Here is a 26,118-nt window from a genome sequence, read left to right as displayed (position 1 = left end):
TTCATTCCATGGTGACGTTTCACACCAATCCTTTTTCAACAAAAATAACTTGAATCCCAATAGGACAAAAATACATATCTTCGTAGCTTAGAATATCTCATTATAATAGACACAAATCACCAAAATATATATTATTATGTTATAAAAATATATTTTTTAATATCGTTGAGTTACATTATGTAAAACGAAACTCAATTGCAATAGAGTTTGAACCTACTTATCGACCGAATCCATTCCGCTCGTGTCAAATCGTTTTAGACGCGTCCAATTGTGAAGGTATGTTTACTTTAAAATATAAATCATCACTAATAGAATCGATTATATGGCGTTTGCTAATTTAATCGAGAATCAAAGAGTCGTTTCTAATTTGCATTCTCACAACCTTATAATTACTTACTGAAATGTGTCAGAAGCGTTTGAAAAAGACTAGGTAGGCATGAGGTAGGCCAATTCGAACGTACATTGATATCAGAATGACTTCCAAAGTACGAATGAATGACATCATTCAGTTATCGTGCATTTCGCTCGTACTTGTCCGTACATGTATTGCCGCGAGCGACACGCAAGATAACTGAATGACATTATTCAAGCTTTGAGATCGAAATTCTCGACGGTGGTGAAAAAGAGGTGCGTATTCTGAGGCGATCCGCGCTTTCGTTAAAAAGCACGTATTAAAACAAGGGATGACAACATCGAATAATCATTAGGCATTTTAAATTCGTAATAAGTTTCTCTATTTCATATGAAAATTTATTCCAATAACTTTTATAATTCATAGTTGCTAAACTAGGAACTTAAATTGAGGTTAGGTTTCAGTTTCCTTCTGAACTTAGTTAATATTTATTGTAATAATACTACTAGGTACAGTAAAGCAGCGTTTGTTAGGTAATTTGATAGCTTTCTCTTGACGTGATTGATAAACTTTCTTAGGGCCTCGCCAATTAAATTTCCAGATGAAATTTCAGATTAGATCTACGATTAAGTACTGCTGGGTAAGGTTCTAGTGGTACAAATCTATGATATCGTTGGATGAAAATGAATAAATAAAATAAAATAAAATTCATTTATTTCGGACCATAGAATCCATAGGTATATAGTAACTAAATTACATTAAATTTAAAATAATAAAATTAAAAATTTAAATTAAAACTTATAACATTGTCCGGATTACAATTAAAACAAATTAAATTAAATTACAATAGATTACAACCACTAAAATAAATAAGAAAATATACAGATAGAATAGAGATACCTATATGTATAAAATTTGGCGAATAAAGAAACAACCACAACCAAAAACAACCATTTCCAAAATGCAGTTTCAATATTACGAATGTTATTTATGTTCGGTAACTTCATAAAACTGTAATGATGACCACGTTGATCGGGGGAGCTCCATCTCGAGGCTTCAAGGTGACCCCACGTGCGCATGCGGCTCACACCAAAGTCGACCCTCTTCCGTCGCACTTCCCTGCGTGCCACATTAGGGCTTGTGCACAAATCACGCGAGGTTCGATAGGGGGGTGGGGGTCACGAAAAAATCACGACTGATCACGTTGGGGGAGGGGGGTATAAGGAGACCTCGCGTGTGTTTTTCTACAGTGAACGAAACTAAGAATAAATACCTACCACATGAGTAGATACCTCGGTTTCGTCAAACATTAATCTTCACTCCGCATTTCAAAATAGCAAGTCTATTTTACGAAATTTTGCGCGTGGCCTTGACCGGTCGGATGGAAAAAAAACCGGACAAGTGCGAGTCGGACTCACCCACCAAGGGCTCCGTACTTTTTAGTATTTGTTATAGCGGCAACAGAAATACATCATCTGTGAAAATTTCAACTGCCTAGCTATCACAGTTCATGAGATACAGCCTGGTGACAGACGGACGGACGGACAGCGGAGTCCAAATATCACCAAGGGGGAGGGAGCGTCAAAAAGTAGCCGAAAACACCTCCCGTGATTTGTGCACAACCCCTTACGCACTCCCCTAATAATCGCTGACCTTGAATCTCGAAACCGAACCAGCTGGGAGAAGGGCTACGGGTTAGGCGTGGCCTTCGGACGGTTTAAACGTTACGTAACCCGCGCCCTGCGATCGCCCTTTCATGGTACACTCCACTTCGTATATCACTTAAATTTATATCACTTAAATTAAATTACATGCCTGCTTATTGTAATATTTGGTTTTTACAGTAATATCAATCACACTTTATTTAATATGAACTCATTGTGTGCCACAGCTGCTATTGTTGTTTCCTATAAATGATCGCAAGATGGTGATGATGAAAATATTTTATAATATTCATCTCAGTAACTCTAATTGCTGTCTAATCTAATTAGAATTACATACTTACAATAATCTAATTCGTTAAAGGCTGCCAGCCTTTAACGAAAGTACAGTCCGTTAACTCTTAGAATGACCTTCGTTTGTCGGGTAAAATCAGACGTAATCGCGAAATAGAAAATGACAGTGTCTAAAGGGGCCCACTGATTAACAGTCCGCCGGACGTAGGGAATGCAATAACCGGCCAAACTTCATAACCGGTTTCGGTTACGGTTATGCCCGAAAAATAACCGAATATCGGTTATAATCGGTTACGGTTATTTTCGACAAAAAATGATAAATTTACAATGAAGTAATTAAAAAAATACAAAAATCTTTATTTTAGTACCTACAGTGTTAGGGAATGTGAGTAAAAGTCTTCGTTTTTTAATAAAACACACCAAATGCAGTAAAAGTGCAATATGACCTTGGACGCGATACATTATCAATAAAAATATTTCATAAATAAGGGAAGTAAATTTGGTATATTTTTGTTATTAAAGTCCACGAATGACAAAAATTATAGTCACAGCCTGAAATGGCAGGATTTTGTAGTCATTAGATGATAAAAACATACAATTTAAGTCATAAATAAATAACCGAAAATAACCGTAGCCGGCTAGTCGGTAATGAAATTTTGTCAATATAATCGGTTATAACCGAATATTTCGGTTACGGTTATAACCGATTTCCATTCCCTAGCCGGACGGTATCGGCCTGTCAGTTGTTCGGAACTGTCAAAATTTTGTTCTAACTGACAGGCCGATACCGTCCGGCGGACTGTTAGTCAGTGGGCCCCATTACTGATTTAGTTGCAATCCAAAACCCAAAGAGTGCAGTCGTATTTTCAGCCTTAAACTATATAGAGTATTTTCATTTATGTAAGTATGTAGTTTGATAGAGCTATCGATAGAGATATCGTTAGTTTACCCTAAACAATTAATATACTTACGGACTTTGTTTTGTTTAGGTAAGTACTAATATTTAGTATTTTTGGACGTGGCTGTACCCAGTACGACTCAATAAAACCCAAGCGTATACAATCAAGCGTCCCGATATCGCGACCTTGAAGGCGAAGTTTCAATACCTACTGCGCCTCACGACAGTTCAGTAACGAGGGGGTCAATGTTCTTGCATGTTAAGCTTGCGGCGACCGCCCCCTTCTATTCTGAATTTGTGACACTCACAACTTATTTCTGCCCGTGTCATTATAAGCGATTTGTTTGATTAATTTCGACCTCCTATCGGCGTCTAAAGTCGATATCTGCTTTTGAGGCTTTAATAGTTAACTGGTTTTAGAGCAACACCTTAATTAGATGTGCCAAGGATATTTATAATTGAATAATGTGGACCAGCGATCTTGCGATTTTGACCTCCGTTATAGAGTCGTTAGTATCACACGCTTGTTTTTAACCGTTATATTTAATCTTATCCATATATAGAAACTACTAAAGATGTATGGGTGAATCTGGAACGACATTCCCTTATAGACTGAATGAACATTGTAATTACAATGCATGGAATTACACATTTTCTGCACAAACATCATTCTCGGGAGTCTACTCCTCCTCTAGAGAAAGAAGATAGCACAGAAAGCTGGTATTCGAGTTTGAGCTCTCAAGACTCTCGCTCTAATATACAAAATGACAACCACGCTAGATCCATCCCAATCAACGCAAGGAGCTGCTATGCTCAACGGAGTCTGCGGGGACCATCGGGAGCACCTTTCGAGTTCGCGTCCAGTCCTCGAGACAGATACCCTAATTTCGCTAGTTACTTTCGTGAAGTCATGGAATCTCGCACTTCAGGTCGAGTTGACTCGCACAACCATTACCACACTCACCACGGCGAATACTCGAGGCAGAGGAGCGACGGTGACAGGTGTCAAATCGGTGTGAACGCTTATCAATGGCCTCGTCAAGACTACCGGCATTATGTTTCACCGCTATATAACGATGTCATGGACGACATACAGGAAAACGTTTACAGCAAATGTGAGCGTTACGGAGAAATCAGTAACACGAAACTGACCCACGCTTATAAAAATAGATTTGACAATAAAAGCTTTGCGCAAAAGCTGAGTGAAAGTGCCAGTGTTTCTAAAGAGCACCACCACGAACGACGAGGGTCGGGCTCTAGTGCTAGTGGCAATCGACACAAGCACCACTCCATACAAGAGCTAATCCGGACGTTCGGAAAAAGGGTTGGACACTGGCGGCATGAGTCTGGTGAGGGTCGGCGGGGCTCTTGCGCGGTCCCGGCCTCTGGCACGAAGGACGCCTCGGCAGTCGACCCTGAAAAGTTTCGCTCCCGCTCCAAATCTCTCGATGGCGACCATTTACACCGAATCCTTAATAAACCAGTATTAGAAGATTGTGGCGCGACTTATGATATCTACGATACTATTTTGAGAGAAGGTACGTAATTGAATATATATTTTACTGGACAAATTTTCATAGTCCATAAATAAAACATGACCTACATATCTACTTATTGGTAGTTTGCTAAAATGATTTTTTACGAAAATAATTAGTAGCAAACCAAGTCCTGTAATTTCAACTCGAAGTATAAATAAGGTAGGTAAGGTTACTTTACCTTACTTTTTGTTTTTATTTAACAGGACCTTTATACAATTGTACATGTATATCGGCCCTATCAAATCTGCTTCTTATAACTTCAGAAAATATGCCAATTACATCCATATAAGTGAATAATAAAATAAAATAATTAGAATCTATTTGTTAAGCATAACTTCAGCCAATCTATATGCCATTTGTGCCGTGTCCGATGTTGGGTTACCAAGAATGTGTATGAAGTTGGTATGAAGGCACCGATGTCGTATGATATTAGGTTGGCCGAGGTTATGAGCGCCTCCCTAAGGGCGCGATTTCTACTATTATCCATAATTAAACATTGATAACATATTTAAAATATCGCCGCCCTTCACGACGTCTAAGACAAATGACACTAAGTACTTGTTCAGTCAAAAAACTAACTACAGCCTTAACTTTACATTCCAATGTCTGTCTTGATAGACAGATCTCTTTAAGTTTTTGAAGTATCTCTCTTCAATCTCTTGCTATTTTTCCTCTTCTCTTTCTCATCTTCACCCTCTTTGTGATTCACCCTCACCTTGATTTCCCGATGGTACAACCGGTTGCTGAATTTACTTACGTTACTTACTTCGACTATATTAGATATACGTATTTATTCTAACGAAAAGAAAAAAAATACATTCAATAAATTCGTATTTGTATAGACGTCTTTTAATTTACTTTACGTCGAACATTTTATGTCAGAGTATATGAATACACTGTGAACATCTGCATTTCCTTCGAAGTCCATTCGCTTAAAATATTACGCTGATATCCAAATGAAATACCTAGCTGTCAGACACCACCAGGCAGGGTAAAAATATTTCGTTTATTTATACGGAAACGATTGCGAAAACGGAATGATTTTAAATAAATTTAAATTGAATGAATTCACCTTGGGAAATGATTAAGTTTTGAGGATCTATTTATTTTTATAGCGCAAATAAGCGCCTTGTTGCGTGTTACTCGTAAATGTTTACACCTCTCGAAACTTCTAGCAACTAGGGCAAGCTATATATCATTTTCGTATAATTTAGGGACGAGGAATTCATTTTTTATATAATTATTATACCTTTCCATACAAAAAAATGATTTTTGTACAAGATATGAAAATGTTATGTATTTTTTTGTGTCAATTTTGGCTGTTACAATCACAGTGTGGCGATTTGGACTAAATAAAAAATTGGATGATAGCCCACGTATTCTTCATTCTGGAAAATATCACTTTAAAGTAGGCATTCATAAATTTTTTCGTAAAAAAAAAATTATAGCGCGTGGTGGTGACGATTTCCATACAAATGGAACTATGCCCAAAGTCAAAGATTACAATTTTTTACACAACCTCTGAATTAGGCATTTTAAAAGTTAAAATATATATAATGTTTTAATGATTTTTCCATGCGTTTTGCCCTTTTTTGGTACAAACTTGTTGTTTTTATTTGTTTTCCATACAAACTTTCACTCCCCCATTTCACCCCCTTAAGGGTTGATTTTATAAAATTTGCCTTGCATCGCCTGAGACAAAAGTGCATGCTGCTCCATACATTTGTGCTCCTTAATAACCCTACTATTACTCGAGTAAACAAAAGAACGAAGTGATCGAATGATTCATCGGGCTCGAGTCAAAACAAGTCTTCTATGGGTGAATTGCAGAAAAAAAATACCTTTTGGATTTCGTAACTAAACTGAATAAACGAAATTGATAATTGGTGTAACGAAACTGATAACGTTTGGCGTATATTTTGCACCTAACCTCAGTTTCGTTACGTAACGAAAAATAACGAAACTGAGAAGAATATATTACAATTCATACCCTAAAAAAATATTTATCGTCAAACGTGTCATATATTGTTCTAAAACCTTGTTTTGTAGGAAGCAGAGTAAAAACAATCGTTTATAATTAAAGCTGTGTACGATAATCAAACTATTTGCCTGGGAAACTAACCGGTAATCACCCTGAGATTTTTAAACCACTAACACCACGCAATAAGCCATTTCGTTGAAAAAATATAATGGGTGTCGCTGTGTTTAACGATTTGAGAGTTGTGCCACTGTGTTGCCAGAATAATTAGAAGTAATTCTACTAATATATTTTAAACAATATTTGGGATTAATCCTCCGTAACTAACCCTGAGTAACGAAACTTCTATAAGCTGGGACAGTATGTATTACTACCAAAATGATATATTATTCCTAATAAAAGTAAATATATCCGTAGTGAACATACATAAGAACTTATAAGGACTTAATTATATACAATTAAACTATTAAGAAACTAATATGAATCGTACCAAACGTCCTCGATAGAACTACGCTCGACATTGGGACATGATTATACTGTTGTAAAGTTACTGCATGCATCATAGAAAAAAAATCTAAAAAATAAAGCAAAGCTATAATTGTTATAAGATGGATTTTCCCTGAATCATAATAATTATTTTATTAAATTAACATAACTCCGATGTGTCTTATTCTCAAACTATATTTTTAAATCCTCCGTGTTTTCACGGGACACTAAATACGCTAAAAGGTACATATTTTCTGCAATTCACCCCTATGTGTGATATGTGCTGTATGTGTCAGCAGGCACGAGGCAGTTCCCGATCTTCGTAAAAAATAACGCCAACCTTGAACTAACGCTCGCAGTCTCGCACTGCATACGAATTACGAATAATTTTGATTCCACGTTTTGAGTTGCTTTTGGCTAATAGTATGCTGGTCTATTCAAAAGCTGGTCTTCTCAACAATTTAAAAAATAGACAATTACGAGTCGGACTTGCCCACCCATGGTTCCGTTAAAGATATTTTTTTTTACATTATAGTTTTCAGTTTTTTCCCTGTAGTTGTAGTGTAGGACGATAAAACTTACCAAATTTCATAGTTCTGGGTCAACGGGAAGTAGGTACCCTATAAATTTTGATTCTCTTGAGAGTGTTGACATACTTGTACGTTTCTTGCGGCATAAACGACCGTATCTTTTTTTACGAAAACTTGGATGTTTGATTTTTCCACAGCTTCAAGGATCTGACTGTTAGACCTGAGTGTATGGTTTTAATTTCAACTCGATACTTCCACGCGTTACGAAGACAAAAAGGTCTTGACAGACGGACGGACAACAAAGTGATTCTATAAGGGTTCCGTTTTTTCCTTTTGAGGTACGGAACTCTAAAAACGTAGCCGAATAGTAAGTTTCTTGTTGAGAGAACATAATTGTGTAATGATGAAATTGAACACATTGCCCGTTTATGTTAACTATTTCTGCTACTAACTTGTACTCGCTGGCTCATATAAAAACTACGCAGCCGAATGACTATGGTACACTCTACTGGTATTGGTATTCCACCTTACAATAAACTCACTGCTCCTCGCCACTTACGCATACGGACAACTGCCAATTGAAATAATAATGTACGTACATATTTGTGGTCGCAGCAGTTGATATCTATTATTTATAAGTAGGCAAAGGAGACCCGAGGCCAATATGGACCCCTTTTGAACGTGAATTTACATAAGACGGTTTATTTATCTGTTACTTTTTCAATAAATTGGTTTGTTGTTAAAAACTAGCCAAGACAAATCCTTTATAATTTCAGGATTTTCTGCACAGCACAGAACTTGGCACCCATATATATCTCAATTCTTTTGTCGGCGAGTCAACAACGACACATATTCTTAATATTGAACTTGGCTCTCATTTCACATTTATGTTTTAGTTGGGATATCATTACTTTTTGTACAGAAATTACTATAGTGTTCATCATGAAAGCAGTTTGCCTAAGCTGAAAAGGACACCCTCGCTTACGCGCGGTTAGTTGTCAAAAAGTTCAAATTTCAGATTTTTTCTTTTGTATAAGTCTAATAGTCTACCCTCATGCCAAATATCAAGTTTCTAAGTGATCTAGAAGGTTTTTGGTCTATAAGTATTAATTATTATTTTTCCATCGAAATATCAATAATTTCCAGTTTTCAGATTTTTCCCTCTATATACACCTAATAGTCTACCTTGATGCCAAATATCAAGTTTCTAAGCGCCACTTGCACCGCCCCACTAACCCGGGGTTAACCGGTTAAACCATTAATCTCATGTCAAATTGGCCTGGTTACCACGGTAATTCCAGGTTTAACCGGTTAACCCCGGGTTAGTAGGATGGTGCAAGTGGCCCTAAGTGATCTTAGAAGTGGGTTAGGTTTTTGGTCTATAAGTATTAATTATTATTTTTTCCATCGAAATATCAATAATATCCAGTTTTCAGATTTTTCCCTCTATATACACCTAATAGTCTACCTTGATGCCAAATATCAAGTTTCTAAGTGATCTAGAAGTGGGTTAGGTTTTTGGTCTATAAGTATTAATTATTATTTTTCCATCGAAATATCAATTATTTCCAGTTTTCAGTTTTTTCCCTCTATATACACCTAATAGTCTCCCTTGATGCCAAAGTTCAAGTTTCTAGGTCATCTGGAAGTGGGTTAGGTTTTTGATCTATATGTCAGTCAGTCACAAAAATGCCGGTTTTTAAACGTTAATTTATCAATAACTGTTTAAGCTACGTTTATGAAATTTTGTATTTTGGACAAGCTAAGGGACTTGAATACATGTGCCAAATTTCATGTGTGTAGGTTTAGTAGGTTTCAAGTTGTGAAGGGGTCAAAAGTAGCTCTAAATGGTTCGTGTAATATTACACACGGTTGCTGCGTCGCCAGTTCACTTTTTCTTTGAGCTTGGCTGGACACGCTACCGCGTGTCTAGATAATTTTAGTTCTATTGTTATTCCATACTGAAAAGTTTGGAAGAAAAACAGAATCGTTTTTAGGGCCCGTTAGGCAAAAACGGGACTCTTATAGTTACGACATTTCCGTCTCTCCCTCCCTCTGTCTGTCTGTACGTAAGTCACAGTCATTTACCATAACTTCCATTATGCGTCGCCCGACAGACACGGTTGGTTTTATACTTTTTTTAAGTTTCTAAACCATAGCTTATACATCTTGTATGCGGAAAATAATGGAAAAAATGTGGAAAATAAATAAACGGTAAACTATCCAGATCCACATTAAATCACTTTATTATGAAGAATGCTTACTAATTGTACTGTACCCGCTGTACGGATTTACATCTATGTATAGGTTCTTATTCTTATAATGACCCAGATAACCCTGAGGCCATCTGATATCAGACTCTTTTCTATCTCTATACAGTTTTCTTTGATTACTTAACCAATCGGATACCTTTTAACTTTTAAGTAATTAAAGCTGTAAGATTATTTATGGTATAGGTGAAAAACCATGAAAAGACCCCAGTAATAATGTGTACCTATAGTAGAGATGGGCCGAATATTCGGTATTCGGCAATATTTCCAATGTTCCTATACGGCCTAATGATTCGGTACCTAATACGTATTCGGAAAATATATCTTGATGTTTCTTCTTGCAACACTGTATAATGTAAGCTCCTTTTGATCTTTTCATTCAATCCTCCGTCAAGTTATGTTTTCCCGTTGTCATTTAAAAAGTTTAAAAACATTATGAGACCATGTTGAATCCAGGTTTGATTGACATGATGTTTTGATTAAGTTTTTGAAGAGTTAAAAAAATCGTTTAGTTGATGAATAACTATTGAGGTAACTGAAGACAATATCGTTTAAGATTATTTAATTATTATCCTCGTTACAGGTTACAACCTGAATATTAATCTCCAAAAAAGAAGATATTTTGCATTTCAATTTGTCGTCCCTTTTCTTCTTGGCAAAGCATCTTTCTCTATCTTATAGATAAACAATTAATATGAAACCCAGATCTACGGCAATATTTTATTTATCAAGTCACGCCGCACTTATCGAGCTTATCACGTCACGTGATTTGACTATTCCGGAGTCATATGATGATTAACGCTATCCAATTTGATATGGGTTTATATTGTACAGTCAGCAGCAGAAGTTGCTAAGCGGGCCAGGTTTTCAAAATGATCTTGACGCGACTTTATTGTCAAGAGGATAAGAGCGTGTCAAGGTAATTTTGAACACCTCGCCCGCTTAGCAACTTTTGCTGCTGACTGTGTTACGCTAAGGCTAGTAGATTAGTATTATTTATCATTGATAAGCAGTTTAATCTGCACCTGAAAATATAATCAAGCCCGCAACGTAGAAAGAGTCTACTCTCACAACAACATGTTGTCATACAAATACAAAGTGACGTTTTTGGTTGCAGAAATACTTTACTTACCAGTGAATAGTTACGATTTCCGTGTTTTGGCTGCAGTGAAAATTACAAATAGCAGTACACCATATTTGTTGAACTGCTACCGTTTAATCAATAGCGCTTTCTCTATTAGCCTAGCGTAAATGAGTATACTCTCAATACCATAAAGTAGATTATAATATTCAAAGGAATAATGAATATTATCACACAGACGCGTCAAAATTATGACTGATTTCGAAGCGTCTATGTCAAATTCTCGATTGATCGAAATAATAAATATCCATTATTCGGAAACAATATCGGAGCGTTATCTATCACACATACCTACTTTAATAAATATGCCTTTAGCTGGATTAAAAACTAGAAGTAGGCATACTTAAACAGTGACGTTACCAATACCAGACAGGCTAAAAGGTCGTACAATTGTCGTGTCATGTTAATTGTTTTAATTATTGAATGAAGCACTAAAGGTACCTATACCTACCTAATTAATTTACCTACCTATAGGTATAGGTAGGCACCTATATAATTTTAATTGAGCCCAAGGTTAAAGAAGCGACAGCATTTCGCGAAGGCATAAAAAGAAAATCATTATTACTGTTTGTCGGATTGTAACTCTATTTGAATAAAGTTGATGTTTGCACTTTCAGCGCTTTATTGCATTCTAAAACAAACTATGTTCTGAGTCCGACAAGGACACACCAGGGTTAGAGAAAGCTACAACGATACGCAATATACGCATATTACATTTACATTAGCACATACATAGTAATACACCGTAGAAGTTCTAAAACCCAGGAGGTCGCGAGGATTTGTTTCTGTATGACCCAAGACCATTACACTATTTAAAGAACCGTTAACTAAGGGATCATTGTTTATTATTTAATACCCATCACTTGTGATTGCTAACTAAAGGTGTGACACATTGTACTTATGTATTTCGTTGTAACAGGCCATTTGCGACGCGCGGCATCGCAGGAGGCCGAAAAGCGAAGAGCATCGCTCGGCACCGTAACCACTCGCCACCGCGCCTCGGACGCCTTCCTCGACCCGCACCACGCGGCTATACTATTCCGAGATTCCAGAGGGGTGAGTCTTTACTTCCTTCTCCTTCAAGAGAACATTGGGACGTGTAGCATTGCCGGCGGCCTAGAGGCGAAGTGTCGCTCGGCAATGTTACCACTCGCCAGCTCGCCACTGCGCCTCGAACGCCATCATCAACCTACACTGCGCGAGTTTATACCTACTCTGTTCCATTCTCAGTAGGTTGCCGAATGTAGACAGCCTCACAAAAGCCCAAAGGAGCCCGTCATTTCGATTATAATTCGGGGCACCCATTTTTTTCATTCCACTTCCATTTAGTTTTCCTGGTCGTATTATGAAACAATTCCCTCTTGGTTCGGAATAGTTCGGATTAGCTAAAGCTATCAAGAAAGTCTACAAGAATGTCAACCGCTTTCAGACATTGTAGTAGGTATACCCAAATATCATAATGATAATTCGTAAATAAGTTTCGTGATACTCATTGGTGTGTGCGACTCGCGGTTCGCACCCACGTCTACCGAATTGATGGCTCCTCTACACGATGGGCCAACGCCGGCCACTCCAAGGGACTCAGCCATGCGGTAGAACGAGATAGCAATATCACTTGCTCCCTCTAACGCATAAATGCGTCCCTTGGAGTGGCCGGCGTTGGCCCATCGTGTAGAGGAGCCTTGAAAGTCGTCTCAACCGCTCGGTTCCCGCCGACTAAGTGAATCACCACTTGACCCTGTTGAAAGGTGTCAAATTGTTTAGGCACAGCACTAGGTATACTGCCATTACTATCTGTATAACACCGCTTCAGGTTCACACCGGTTTCAATTGTGATTCGTTTGTACTTAATCCTGAATACCTGGCCATTCCTAATTGTGTCCAATTGCAAATAATGCAATGTGTGGAATAATGTACATACATAAAACTGCACTAATTAATTAAAGAACCGTCGATAAACGACGAACGAGGACGACAAAACCGTGTATAATCTGAACATTTAATTATATGTGCAGCAACCTCAATCAAGACATTTGTGTGTTTAGTCAACAGCAACACAATAAAGTTGGACTTTACGCCCAAGGAGCATCACAGTTTTTGTGATGTCCCGTTTCACGAAACTATGATTTTGTGATAACTACTATAATTCTAATGTAATTCGTTTTGCTTTGGCATTGCTAAACCATTTAGTGATGGATGATACCAGTATGGACTTCAAACAGAATCAGCCTCCAAATATCCATTTCAAATGTTACTATGTATGTATTACGTAAGCTAAGTTTTGATCTTGTTTTGATATTACTTTGACACGCCTCATAGTGCACAAATAAGTGCAATCGAGTTGCCTAATGAATGACACGACTCCCCAGAGCATTTGGAGCGTATCAATGAGCGTCAGTGATCGTCAAGATCATATCATAGCAAGATCGAAACCTTTGTTAAGTCTGAATCGGCTATCGGCTTCGATTACGATTACACCAAGTTCGTTGGAATACACCACACTCCGGCAAGGCATATACATCACCTAAATTGATTTAATTTCTTCATAGTTAGCTACAACTATTAATAACAATGAACACAATATTAGATTAGGGGCTCTGACCGGAGTAACTAATTGAATTGAAATTAATAATGGTCGAGAATCATAGGGCAGTATCTGGGTGGATTTCATCACAAAAAATTTCACCATACAAAAAAATATTTTTTTAAATGTTTAATTTAACACGATTCTAGCTGGGTAAAGTAATAGGGGGCTGTATATTGAGGATACATATGGTATTTATACAATCATTTGTGGCTTATATTTGAAGTTATCGCTTTCGGAAAATAAAAACGCAAGATGGTGATGACAACCATGGTATGGTAATGACTCTTTTATAGACGGTAATGACACTGCATGTACGGTAATGACGATTTGGGAACTAACTTATATATGTATTAAAAACGTATTAAAAAAACAAAAACTTTTTTTAATTGTAAGGCTTTAGAACTTTAATAAACATTACAAATAACATGTTTTTGAACATAAGACTAGCTACATAAATTATTTTTAGAAAATTATAAATATACATTTTATTCATATAAATAAATATATAACAATTATTTTTATTGTATAATTTTAAATAATTTATATTCCGAAATAGGCAATTTATGTATTCATTTATTTTTTTGGGTTTTTTCAATGTTAAATCATATAAACAATATTGTACTCTTATTATCAGTTTAAACCCGCATCTTCTTTTATCTACTGTATAACTTGGTATTTATAACATATTATACAATTGCTGGCTTACCAATGAGCTTAATTTTTATGATATATAACTTTTTTTTTTGATAATTTGATTCATTGCATAAGTTTGTATTTTTTTTGTTTAATAAATTAACTTTAAAAATAGCTATAATGATTTAAATCCATATATATGTTGTTTAAGAGCTAAACATTAATATATAATCAGTGTTTTATAAGTTGCAATACCCCTACTTGTAATGCATGTCATAAGTTACAAAATGTTAGGTATTGGGTCCGGTGACTACCCAATGGTATAATTATTAATTGCTGTAATTATATACATCAATTAATATAATATTATCAAAAAACATAAGGCCATCACGATAGTGAGCCAGTACCGTAGCCTATGGTCGCTTAAAACTTAATATATGTTGCTTGTTTAAATACTTTGCACGACTAACATGCAATTACAGACTCTAAGTTGGACGATTTACATTATTAGATTATAAAAAAAAAACATTTGTATGTTCTAAGTTCTAACTGTTCTAAGTGACCTAAATTTTGCCTACTTCAGTCAAAATGTTATTTAAAAACTAACCATCCTGTAGTGTGAAAGAAATAGTTATATCTTCTTCTACATTTATAAGGTAGACATTACATAGTGTTAGAAGACATAGAGAACGTTTTTCAAACATACAGCTTAATTTCATAATGAATTATAGCAAAATAACTAGAAAAGTTTCTGAGAACCGTCATCACCATACACATGAAATCATCACCGGTCGTCATTTTTTCCCGGTGATGATGGGTATGGTGTTGACGATTTGAGAGTTTCTTGTTTTTATTTCTAGAATACGAATAATAGTATTTAATGTCTATGCTACACAATAAACTTCATGTAGTTTGCCATTCATTTCAGTAATTATTTCTAATATATCATTTGTAACTTTTTTAAACCAAAGCATAACGGTGATGATGCTCTGTTGTGACAAACTACGTTTTACAAATTTGTTCGTAATATTTCTCACGATTCAATGATGTGACTTGATAGTAAAATCATTTTTGGCATTCTATATTAAAGTGAAAAATAGGGCAAGGAACTTAAGCGGTATTTCGTTGTTCATACACGGAGATAAACTCACATTGACATTACCATGACGGTGTTGACGAATATTCGTGACAAAATTTTAAATATTTTTAAATGTACATTCTCGGTGAAGGAATTATTGCATATTTTTTCATGTGTTAAACAACAACATGGAAAAGATATAAGTAAAAGAAAAATCGCAATCGTACGATAGGTATGCTATAATTTTTACTGCAAACAAAAAGGTTCAGATTTTTCCGGTAGACGGTGATGATTTTAGACACATATAACATTTTATATAAAAAAAACTATTAAGTTATTGGAGATGGTAATTGAAGGAACATGAAGATAATAGTTCTTAAAAACATATAAAAAAGTTGCAACTCGCACAACCTACTAGTTTTTTTTATAAAGTCCGAACCATAAGTTTTCGCAGGATTTTGAAATTCACCCATCTACATACTGTGCCGTTATATGCATAAATTATACGTTGCCATTGTTATAAAACATATACTATGCATATTGCCAAAATTGTCACATCAATGCATTTAATACAAGTGAAGTGTAATAAATGCCTTATTTAAAATACTTATATTATAAATTTGGATAGTTCCCTATGTTTATGTGATCTAATGTTTATTGTTTAGTAAGTAGTATTAGTTGATGGTGCTCAGAGCATAAAAAGGTCAACCACGGCGTTGCATGAACAAGAGATTTCCTTTGGCAGGATTGGTCCTTAGGACTCAAGGATGGATTTAAGAAGTGGAGTCACCCAGATTTTTGATGCAGGTGGTGGGTGGGGGGGTTTTTAAGCGTCTGCGACGTCTGAGGTTATAATTCTTTAAGTTTAGGTTCTATGTCAAGTTTAGTATCATTTTCGACTAAATCAAAGATGTAGACATAGATTTCATCCAAATCGGTTCAGCGTTTATTGATTTCCCATACAATCCTACACCTTACCTTTCATTTTTAAGGGATTATTTTTGGAATAAAAACTATCCTATGTTCTTCCCCGGGACTTAAACTATCTCTATACCAAATTTTATCTAAATTGGTTCAGCGGTTATTGAATCCCCATACAAATTTCCACCTCCCTTTTTACACACTTTAGGGATTATTTTTCAGATTAAAAGTTTCCTATGTTCTTCCCTGGGACTCAAACCATCTCTATACCAAATTTCAACTAAATTGGTTCAGCAGTTTGAGCGTGAAGAGGAATAAAAAAAAATGTATTTTTTTCATATTTTATGTGTTTTTACTTCGGAATGGTGCCGGAATTATATCATAAATGAATTTGGCATCCCCGATTTATTCAAAAACGATACCAAACTTGGCCTAGTAACTAAAATGATATAGATATCAAGATAAAGTTGAGAGCCCCCCCCCCCCTTTAAAAATTAACATCAAAAATCTCGGTGGCTCCACTTCTTAAGAGCGCTATTACATTTCGGCGTTGAGCGAGTTTAGGTATTTTACGCGCTGCGGCAGGCCGTGCGAGCTCAGTACGCCGATCCCTTCTACCACACTCGCACTACAATGATGGATTAAACATTCTTGATCCTTCGCGAAGCATATTGAAATCAACCATAACAACACTAACTGTACTTAACTTTTAAAGTTCTAAAACTGTTATTTGGTAAGTACGAAAATACTAAATGCAGTGCAAATGTACATAGGGGCTGTTCATAAATTACGTCATCTATTTTTGACGATTTTTGACCCCCCCCACCCCTCAAATCATCCAAAAATCAAGCTTCGGATGAATCTGTTTCCTCCTACGTCATGTTACCATCATCCGATGTCCAGACCCCCCCACTCCTCCCATTTGAAACGACGTAATTTATGAATAGCCCCATACTTGTACTTATGAAGGTATATTACTCGAAATAAATTATAGGTACCTACTCGCTTATTTACATGTTTCGTCATTGCATTTGGTACCTATAGGTTGTAAAGTTTGTATCAACGAGGGTTTAAAAACGAACTGGTACTGAGGATCTGATGATGATTAAGGTGGTAACGGATACCAATCAACCATGTAGTAACATGATTAGGCTCGTTTGATTCGTCTCAACAAGATCTTTGACACTGAAGATACACAGGGTCTGATGATGGAGCTTGAAGGTGGCCACGGGTACCAGTCTATCATGTAATTAAACAACTTCGTGTTTGGGCTCGTTTGATTCGTCTCAACAAGATCTTTGACACAAGACAGTACTCAGGGTCTGATGATGGAGCTGGAAGGTACCATTACCAATCAACCCTGCAACTAAACCACATCGTGTTTAGGATCGTTTGATTCGTCTCAACAAGATCTTTGACACTAGGTGATACTCAGAGTCTGATGATGGAGCTGGAAGGTGGTCACCGGTACCAATCAACCATGCAACTAAACCATTTCGTGTTTAGGCTCGTTTTATTCGTTTCAACAAGATCTTTGACACAAGATAGTACTCAGGGTCTGATGTTGGAGCCGGAAGGTGGTCACCGGTACCAATCAACCATGCAACTAAACCATTTCGTGTTTAGGCACGTTTTATTCATCTCAACAAGATCTTTGACACAAGGTAGTACTCAGGGTCTGATGATGGAGCGCGAAGGTGGCGACGGGTACCTGTCTGTCATCATCAGCTCCATCATCAGACCCTGAGTAGTATCTTGTGTCAAACATCTTATTGCGACGAATCAAACGAGCCCAAACACGAAGTGGTTCAGTTACATGGTAGACTGGTACCCGTGGCCACAGTCCAGCTCCATCATCAGACCCTGAGTACTAACTTGTGTCAAAGATCTTGTTGCGACGAATCGAACGAAGCCAAACACGAAGTGGTTTAGTTGCATGGTTGATTGGTACCGGTGACCACCTTCCGGATCCATCATCAGACCCTAAGTACTACCTTGTGTCAAAGATCTTGTTGCGACAAATCAAACGAGCCCAAACACGAAGTGGTTCAGTTACATGGTAGACTGGTACCCGTGGCCACAGTCCAGCTCCATCATCAGACCCTGAGTACTAACTTGTGTCAAAGATCTTGTTGCGACGAATCGAACGAAGCCAAACACGAAGTAGTTTAGTTGCATGGTTGATTGGTACCGGTCACCACCTTCCGGATCCATCATCAGACCCTCAGTACTACCTTGTGTCAAAGATCTTGTTGCGACAAATCAAACGAGCCCAAACACGAAGTGGTTCAGTTACACGGTAGACTGGTACCCGTGGCCACCTTCCAGCTCCATCATCAGATCCTGAGTACTATCTTGTGTCCAAGGTCTTGTTGAGACGAATCAAACGAGCCTAAACACGAAGTGGTTTAGTTGCATGGTTGATTGGTACCGGTGACCACCTTCCGGCTCCAACATCAGACCCTGAGTACTATCTTGTGTCAAAGATCTTATAGAAACGAATAAAACGAGCCTAAACACGAAGTGGTTTAGTGGCATGGTTGATTGGTACCGGTGACCACCTGCCGGCTCCATCATCAGACCCTGAGTACTATCTTGTGTCAAAGATCTTGTTGAGACGAATCAAACGAGCCTAAACACGAAGTGGTTTAGTTGCATGGTTGATTGGTACCGGTGACCACCTTCCGGCTCCATCATCAGACCCTGAGTATTATCTTGTGCCAAAGATCTTGTTGAGACGAATCAAACGAGCCCAAACACGAAGTGGTTTAGTTGCATGGTTGATTGGTACCGGTGACCACCTTCCGGCTCCATCATCAGACCCTGAGTACTATCTTAAGTCAAAGATCTTGTTGAGACGAATAAAACGAGCCTAAACACGAAGTGGTTTAGTTGCATTGTTGATTGGTACTGGTGACCACCTTCCGGCTCCATCATCAGACCCTGAGTACTATCTTAAGTCAAAGATCTTGTTGAGCCGAATCAAACGAGCCCAAACACGAAGTGGTTTAGTTGCATGGTTGATTGGTACCGGTGACCACCTTCCGGCTCCATCATCAGACCCTGAGTACTATCTTGTGTCAAAGATCTTGTTGAGATGAATAAAACGAGCCTAAACACGAAGTGGTTTAGTTGCATGGCTGATTGGTACCGGTGACCACCTTCCGGCTCCATCATCAGACCCTGAGTACTATCTTGAGTCAAATAAATACATATAGAATGTCAGGTCGTTTCAAATATTTTTAATCCTGTCCGGTAGTTTATTAAACTGTACCATTATAAATTGTAATACTATAAAAACGGTGCTAGGATCAAAGTCTCTCGTTGCGGTTTACACGCACACAGTATAGCGTTTTACACGGCGCCCGCCGCACACAATGATAAAAAACCTCGTCGTCGCCGTTGAAAATGTGCGGAGCCGACCGACACACGTCCTGCCTCTACAAGCTCTGCCGCGGCACTGAGCTGGCGCAGCGCGCGTCATCGGTAATATAGAGTAGTTTTCAAAAAATTGCCAAAAAATTATAGTAGAATTTCATAAACACTAATGTATACCAACAGTATAAGCAAACGTTGCAGATTGCTTGAGTATGAAAATGACTTCGATATTAAGTAGATTTTCGTAGGAATTGACACTTGTTTCGGAGAGAAAATCGAGTTCGTTTTACTTTGATTTTCTCTTTCTCAAAGGTATGTAGGAAAAATATAGTTTGATATGCCTAAAGTACAGGGTATTAGTAATACAAAATAGCCAGGTTTAGCAGAGTAAAATTCTCAACATTTCCAAATAAGAGCTCGCCATTCAGTGCTTCACGGGGTTTTTCGGAAACGACCATCAGAAAAAAAATCATTACTAATTTAATAACTCCTTTTTCTAATATTTACAACGATATTTATAAAGATAAGAAGATGCTTTTACTGGAACAAGTACTCATTGTTTCTAATAATGAGCGCAAAGTCCTGAATTTCGTCGACTAGTATCATCAATTTTGCATTATTTCGACTTTTCTTGTAAGAGCGCTCTTAAATCCATCCTTGGGTCCTAAGGACTAATCCTGCCAAAGGAAATCTTTTGTTCATGCAACGCCGTCGTTTAGGGCTTCCACCCTCGACTATATGTTTATACACGGTGTAACATGAGGAAACCGAATAATTTTAACCACGCATTTCTGAGGTCATAAAAAGAATAAAATGTAATATGAGTTTAGGTCTATTTCACCAAAAAAACATTTTTTTTTGTTTTGTTTTTTCAATTTTTTTTAATGTATTTGCACATAAAAAATAAATGTTATTGGTAAACTTGTCACTTAAAATTGATTTTTACATATTTTTTTCGTAAAACCTACTTTCTGCAAAGTGTTAAGGTAAGTACCCCTATTAACGACCCCATTAAAATTGGCATTCATTACCGCGGTATATACAAAATAGCGTTTAATAAGAAAGCTTATTAACTTTCTTAGAATCTAAGAACACAGAAATAAAGCCTTATCGTTTGACTATCGAATAAGTATAACATTGCTACGAAAACATCACGCAAAAAAGTCGAAAATACTAAACTAACGCATCAGGAGCGCAAGATTTGGTTGCTCCATACTAACACGCAACACCTCAAGTAAGTAAACGCGTATTATATTTAGTGATTAGCGTAATAATGGTAAATATTATGGAAAGACTAAGACTTGAGATTGATTCTTAGTTATTATCTTTATGGTTCCCAAATACTTTATTTGTGATATTTGCTCGGCAATTGGAAAAAAATAGGAAATTAAAAACCTCGGTGTTAGGTTCCATTTTCTTTGTGTGATACCTAATTTCGAGGTATACCTCGGTAATAACGGAAACGGCATTTTAGATTCGGGCGATCTTATATTCATATATAAATGCACATTTACTTGACTTTTGATGTTAGTCAAATATTCAACCACCTATAAAGCTAAAGAGCTATTAACGTGGTATGAAATCTATTCAATAACTCTTAATTTTGATGACAATTTTAGACACCTTCTCAGACGTTTTCTTAGAAACCCTTATATGAGAAACTCGTTCAAGTATTGATATAAAAACATAAGTATGGTTATAAAATTTATTTTTACCATTGTTTTGTAATATTTGGAACCATCCATATTTATTGTATTAAAAAAATACAAGATAACTATTCATTTTTATTGGTCGTAAATGAGTTTTAAAATTATTTGAATTGAACCGTTTAACGATGGTTAGAAAAGACTCGGTAATAAGCTGTATGAGAACCTAATACAGACCCACCCAAAACTTTCATGACTTCGAAATTAATAGGTTCTTAAAATACCTAATACTTTTGATAGTCTTTTGTATACCAGGTACTTACATAATAATTGTTCTTAAAACCTAATTATGTACCGTTGCACACAATATTTTTTCTAAGGCAGCAAACATAAAATAAATATAGATAGAGAAGATAGTAGAAAAATATATTTTATGTTATTTTAATAACATAATAGACACACAAACATACAACATTAACATTAACTTACACAGATCTTGTATATATTGTGTAGAATATAATTGTGATAGGTAGCTTAAATTAACTATCTATCTGTTGCATAAATGATGGCAGGTGGACTAAAACAGTGACAGACTGGACACCTCGTAACGGCCACAGGAAAAGAGGTAGACTCAGGAAGCGTTGGGAAGACGTGTTCCGCGAAGTATGTGGACCAACATGGAGGAGACGGGCTATGGACAGAGAGGATTGGAGAGATACGGGGGAGGCCTACGCCGCTCAGGCGACTTTCATAAACAAACGTGTTTAATAGAAGTAGAATTTGTAAATAAACATTATATAGTGAAACACTTTAAATAATATAGTACGTGTTTTAGATTTTAGTTATATTTAAAAAAAGTTTTATACTCCAAAAATTACAGTACAATATTTTTAAGTTTAATGTAATATTTTAAATTGTAATGTGTTTTATGATAGGCTTTTTTACTTTTATTTATTTATTTATTTAAGAAGAAACAAACAGTCGTTTACAAATAGGTTTACAAAAATATTTCTTAAATTAAGACCTGGAGTTTCCTTATTATATGTATATAAAAATTGCAGTCTGTAAAATAAAGTAACATAAACATAAGGTACTAGATTAGTTTGAACATATAGGTATAGTCACGAGAGTCGGAGTGAAATTAATGGGTATTGATTAAATTACCGGAAAGAGACATAAGTAATGAAAAATTACATACTTAACTAATTACCGAAAAGCACGTTTTAGTGAATTTATGGAACAGTTAAACAAATCTAAACTATAAAGTTTTTCATTTTCGTTAAAAAGTTTACAAACACGTCTCATAAATACATTTTTTACATAGCATGTTCTACTATAGGGAATGGAAAACATTTTTTTCTTCTGACATTGGCGCTGACGTCTATGAGGAACTCTCAAATGTATTTGATGTAGTAGTGAGGGGACATCTAACACATTATTCAATATTTTGAAAAGCAGGACAGAGTCTACACAGTCTCGTCGACTAGCAAGAGTTTGGAGTTTATGATGTGTCAGAGATTCATTATAGTTAAGGTGAGTATGACCAGTTCTAAAATCGAGGGTTCTAACAAACTTCTTTTGTACTCGCTCCACTCTATCACTATGAACATTATGGTAGGGTTTCCAAACTGCGCAGGCAAATTCGAGGTGGCTGCGGACAAAACTGTTAAAAAGGATTTTGTAAGTGACACTATTTTTAAATGGCTTTCCTAATCGTAAAATGAAACCTAGTTGTTTGTACGCCTTTTTTATAACCGAGTCTAGATGAGGTATAAACGATAGTTTTGAGTCCATAATAACTCCAAGATCGCGAATTTGTGTTACTCTACTCAGACGATTGTTGCCTAATGTGAAATTATAATTAAGATTATTTTTTTTCTTAGAAAAACTTATAACATAACATTTATTCAAGTTTAAAAATAACTTATTTTGGGTACAAAATGTCTCTAGATTTTTTAAGTCATCTTGGAGCAAATAATAATCTTCAATAGAATGAATTATCTTATAAATTTTTGTATCGTCTGCGTAGAGCAGCACTTTCGAATTTTTAATATATTTATCTATGTCATTAATAAAAAGTGTAAACAGTAAAGGGCCTAAATGAGATCCCTGTGGTACTTTACTTTTACTTTAGGTAGCTTAAACTTTTTGGAGCAACTTGCCCTTCACGTCCGGTTGAAATAATTAAGTACCTCTTTATTTAACGTAGATAGGTAATAAATTAAACAAGAATTTCGACAGCATCACACTTGCTCGTAAAGGGTAGCCCACGATGTTTTTAGCGTTAAAGGAACCAACTATTTTTATTTTAAATTCATGAATTAAGTCTTATAATATGAAAAGCGTACTGTACTGATTACCTATACCATTTTTTATCCATTATTGTCAAATAAATAATATTTATCATAATTATGGAACTAAAAATGCGACGGGTTATCCACCCTCGTAAAAAGGAACCCACATCCGCGGTATTTGGGTAACAGTGGTCCATTACCACGGTAATAGGCGATTTCGACATTTTGGTTTTGATAATTATTTTTTCCTTTATATTTTTCTAAAACAAGGCCAGAAACTAAAATAATATAAACTTTAATTAACAAACTAACATAAAAAAATATGTCTTGGTTCATACACCGTCGGTTTATGCTTAATTTTTGGCTCTTTTTCGAAAACTTGCTTAACCCCCTCGTTAATAGGGGTACTTACCTTACTTGTCACTTTTTGAAATCTATCAATAAGGATATTTAGACTACGTCTCATAGCAGCAACATCACCATCAAAAAGGCCTTTTACATTATGTAACAATAAAAACTTGTTTTTTTTTTTAATTAATATTATCTCTGAAATTAGGTGAATTTCAAAAAAGGTTATAGGACATTTTTGTCTCTAAATATGATCAGATATACGCTGTTAAAATTGTTCGGTTTCCTCATGTTACACCGTGTATGTATTAGTTACGAATGTCCCCATTCGCTTACCCGTACGGTTCTAACAACTGAACTACAGAAGTAACAGAACTGCTTGGCATGACCATAGAGGAAATAAAGCGGCCAAGTGCGAGTCGGACTCGCCCATGAAGGGTTCCGTAGCAGCAAGTAACATAATAAAATTGCGGTTTACGATTTATGACGTATTAAAAAAAACTACTTACTAGATCTCGTTCAAACCAATTTTCGGTGGTTTTTTTTTTTTTTATCATTATCTTATTGTAGAAGTTACAGGAGACGACGACGACACCTTTTACCACTCTGGAAGTGTCTCTCGCGCAAACTATTCAATTTAGAAAAAAGTTTTTGTGTGAAAATCTTAATGCGGTTCACATAATACATCTACTTCCCAAGTTTCAACAGTATAGTTCTTATAGTTTCGGAAAAAAGTGGCTGTGACATACGGACGGACAGACAGACAGACATGACGAATCCATAAGGGTACCGTTTTTTGCCATTTGGCTACGGAACCCTAAAAATACATAGAGTGCTCACTCCATACATCAGTTTTAGTAACAAAACGACTATTATTTTCGTAGTCGACATCTAGCATCGAGTACCGGAATTATCAGTACTGCTACTTGACAATAGATGTTCCGACGACCGAAAAGTCTAATGCTCAACAATTTTCAGTTAATATTATAAACGGATTAACTGGAACTCTATTTTCAACTCCTTCTGCTTTTAATATTAGTTGTAAATTGTTGTTCAGTACAATTTTCGTGAGTCGCGACACTAGAGAATTCTAGTATCAAGTAGCGGTACTGATAATTCCGCTACTCGATGCTAGATGTTGACTGCGAAAATAATAATCGTTTTGATATCAAAACTGATGTATGGAGTGAGCACACTATTCTTACTATATTTCTCTATGACATGACTACAAACTACAAATTAAGCCGAGTAGCTAAGCTATACCTTAATTCTGGGCGCTTATATATTTATTTGCTTAAAACCACAATTTTTTTGTTACAGCTACCAGTCGCAGATCCGTTTTTGGAAAAAGTCAGTCTTTCAGACTTAGGTAAGTATTCGCAATTAAGTACTATTTTATGTCATGAGAATGAGGGAGGAATGGAATACATGCTTTTCAATGAACAGATCGTCTGTAAATGTTAGTGAGCTGACTATTAGCTCGAGGAAATATGTAAATTAATTAATGATACATTGTTGAAGAGCCTAGAAAGAGAGTAATATATGGACGAGTTAGTTTGAGAGCCGATCCGTCAGGGGAGTTCGAATCCGATGTTAATAAATCATTGCACAAAATTCTAAAGCCTTAATTATGTGACACATAACTATAATTTTGCATACTGTAAGGTTAATATTATACTGTATTTAAAATAAATTATTTTACACCATGCATGAAATAAAGCACCAGAAAAACACAGATAGGAGTTATTTTTAAACACAAGTTCTATTTAATAAATCGGATAGAAATATAAAAAGTAGGCGAGTTGACCGTGTTGTCACGATGTAATGTTTCATATTAATTCCATATTAGCAAATCGTTTTGACAGTTCTAAAAAAGTAACTGATTTGACTAGTAGGAAAATACCCTATATGTCTCACATGTATACAAGTTTCAAACTGTGGTTAGTCAAAGAGTATGTCTAACTATCTGTCGATTTACATCTGTTTAACAGCACTGGCTTCCCTCGAAATGCGGCTGACAATTATGTTTGTTTATGAACTTGTTTGAAAATCGACAATGATCACTTTTTGACTTCATAGCAGTCA

At 36.1% G+C, this 26,118-nt stretch overlaps 1 protein-coding gene and 1 long non-coding RNA gene across 2 annotated transcripts in view; one reads left to right on the top strand and one right to left on the bottom strand.

The window, feature by feature from the left end:
* Nucleotides 1-26,118, bottom strand: part of LOC134804940 (uncharacterized) — a 213,803-nt gene that overhangs the window by 29,415 nt on the left and 158,270 nt on the right. The window lies entirely within an intron of this gene.
* Nucleotides 1-26,118, top strand: part of LOC134804735 (uncharacterized) — a 102,327-nt gene that overhangs the window by 59,184 nt on the left and 17,025 nt on the right. Inside the window, exons 9-10 of the mRNA XM_063777936.1 lie at nt 12,068-12,204; nt 25,354-25,402. Of these exons, the coding sequence (XP_063634006.1) occupies nt 12,068-12,204; nt 25,354-25,402 (186 nt within the window). The remainder of the gene's footprint in view (nt 1-12,067; nt 12,205-25,353; nt 25,403-26,118) is intronic.

Source organism: Cydia splendana, chromosome Z, assembly GCF_910591565.1.
Source record: "Cydia splendana chromosome Z, ilCydSple1.2, whole genome shotgun sequence".
Taxonomy (NCBI): domain Eukaryota; kingdom Metazoa; phylum Arthropoda; class Insecta; order Lepidoptera; family Tortricidae; genus Cydia; species Cydia splendana.
Note: the sequence above shows the minus strand (reverse complement) of the source record. Positions and strands in the feature narration are given on the sequence as shown.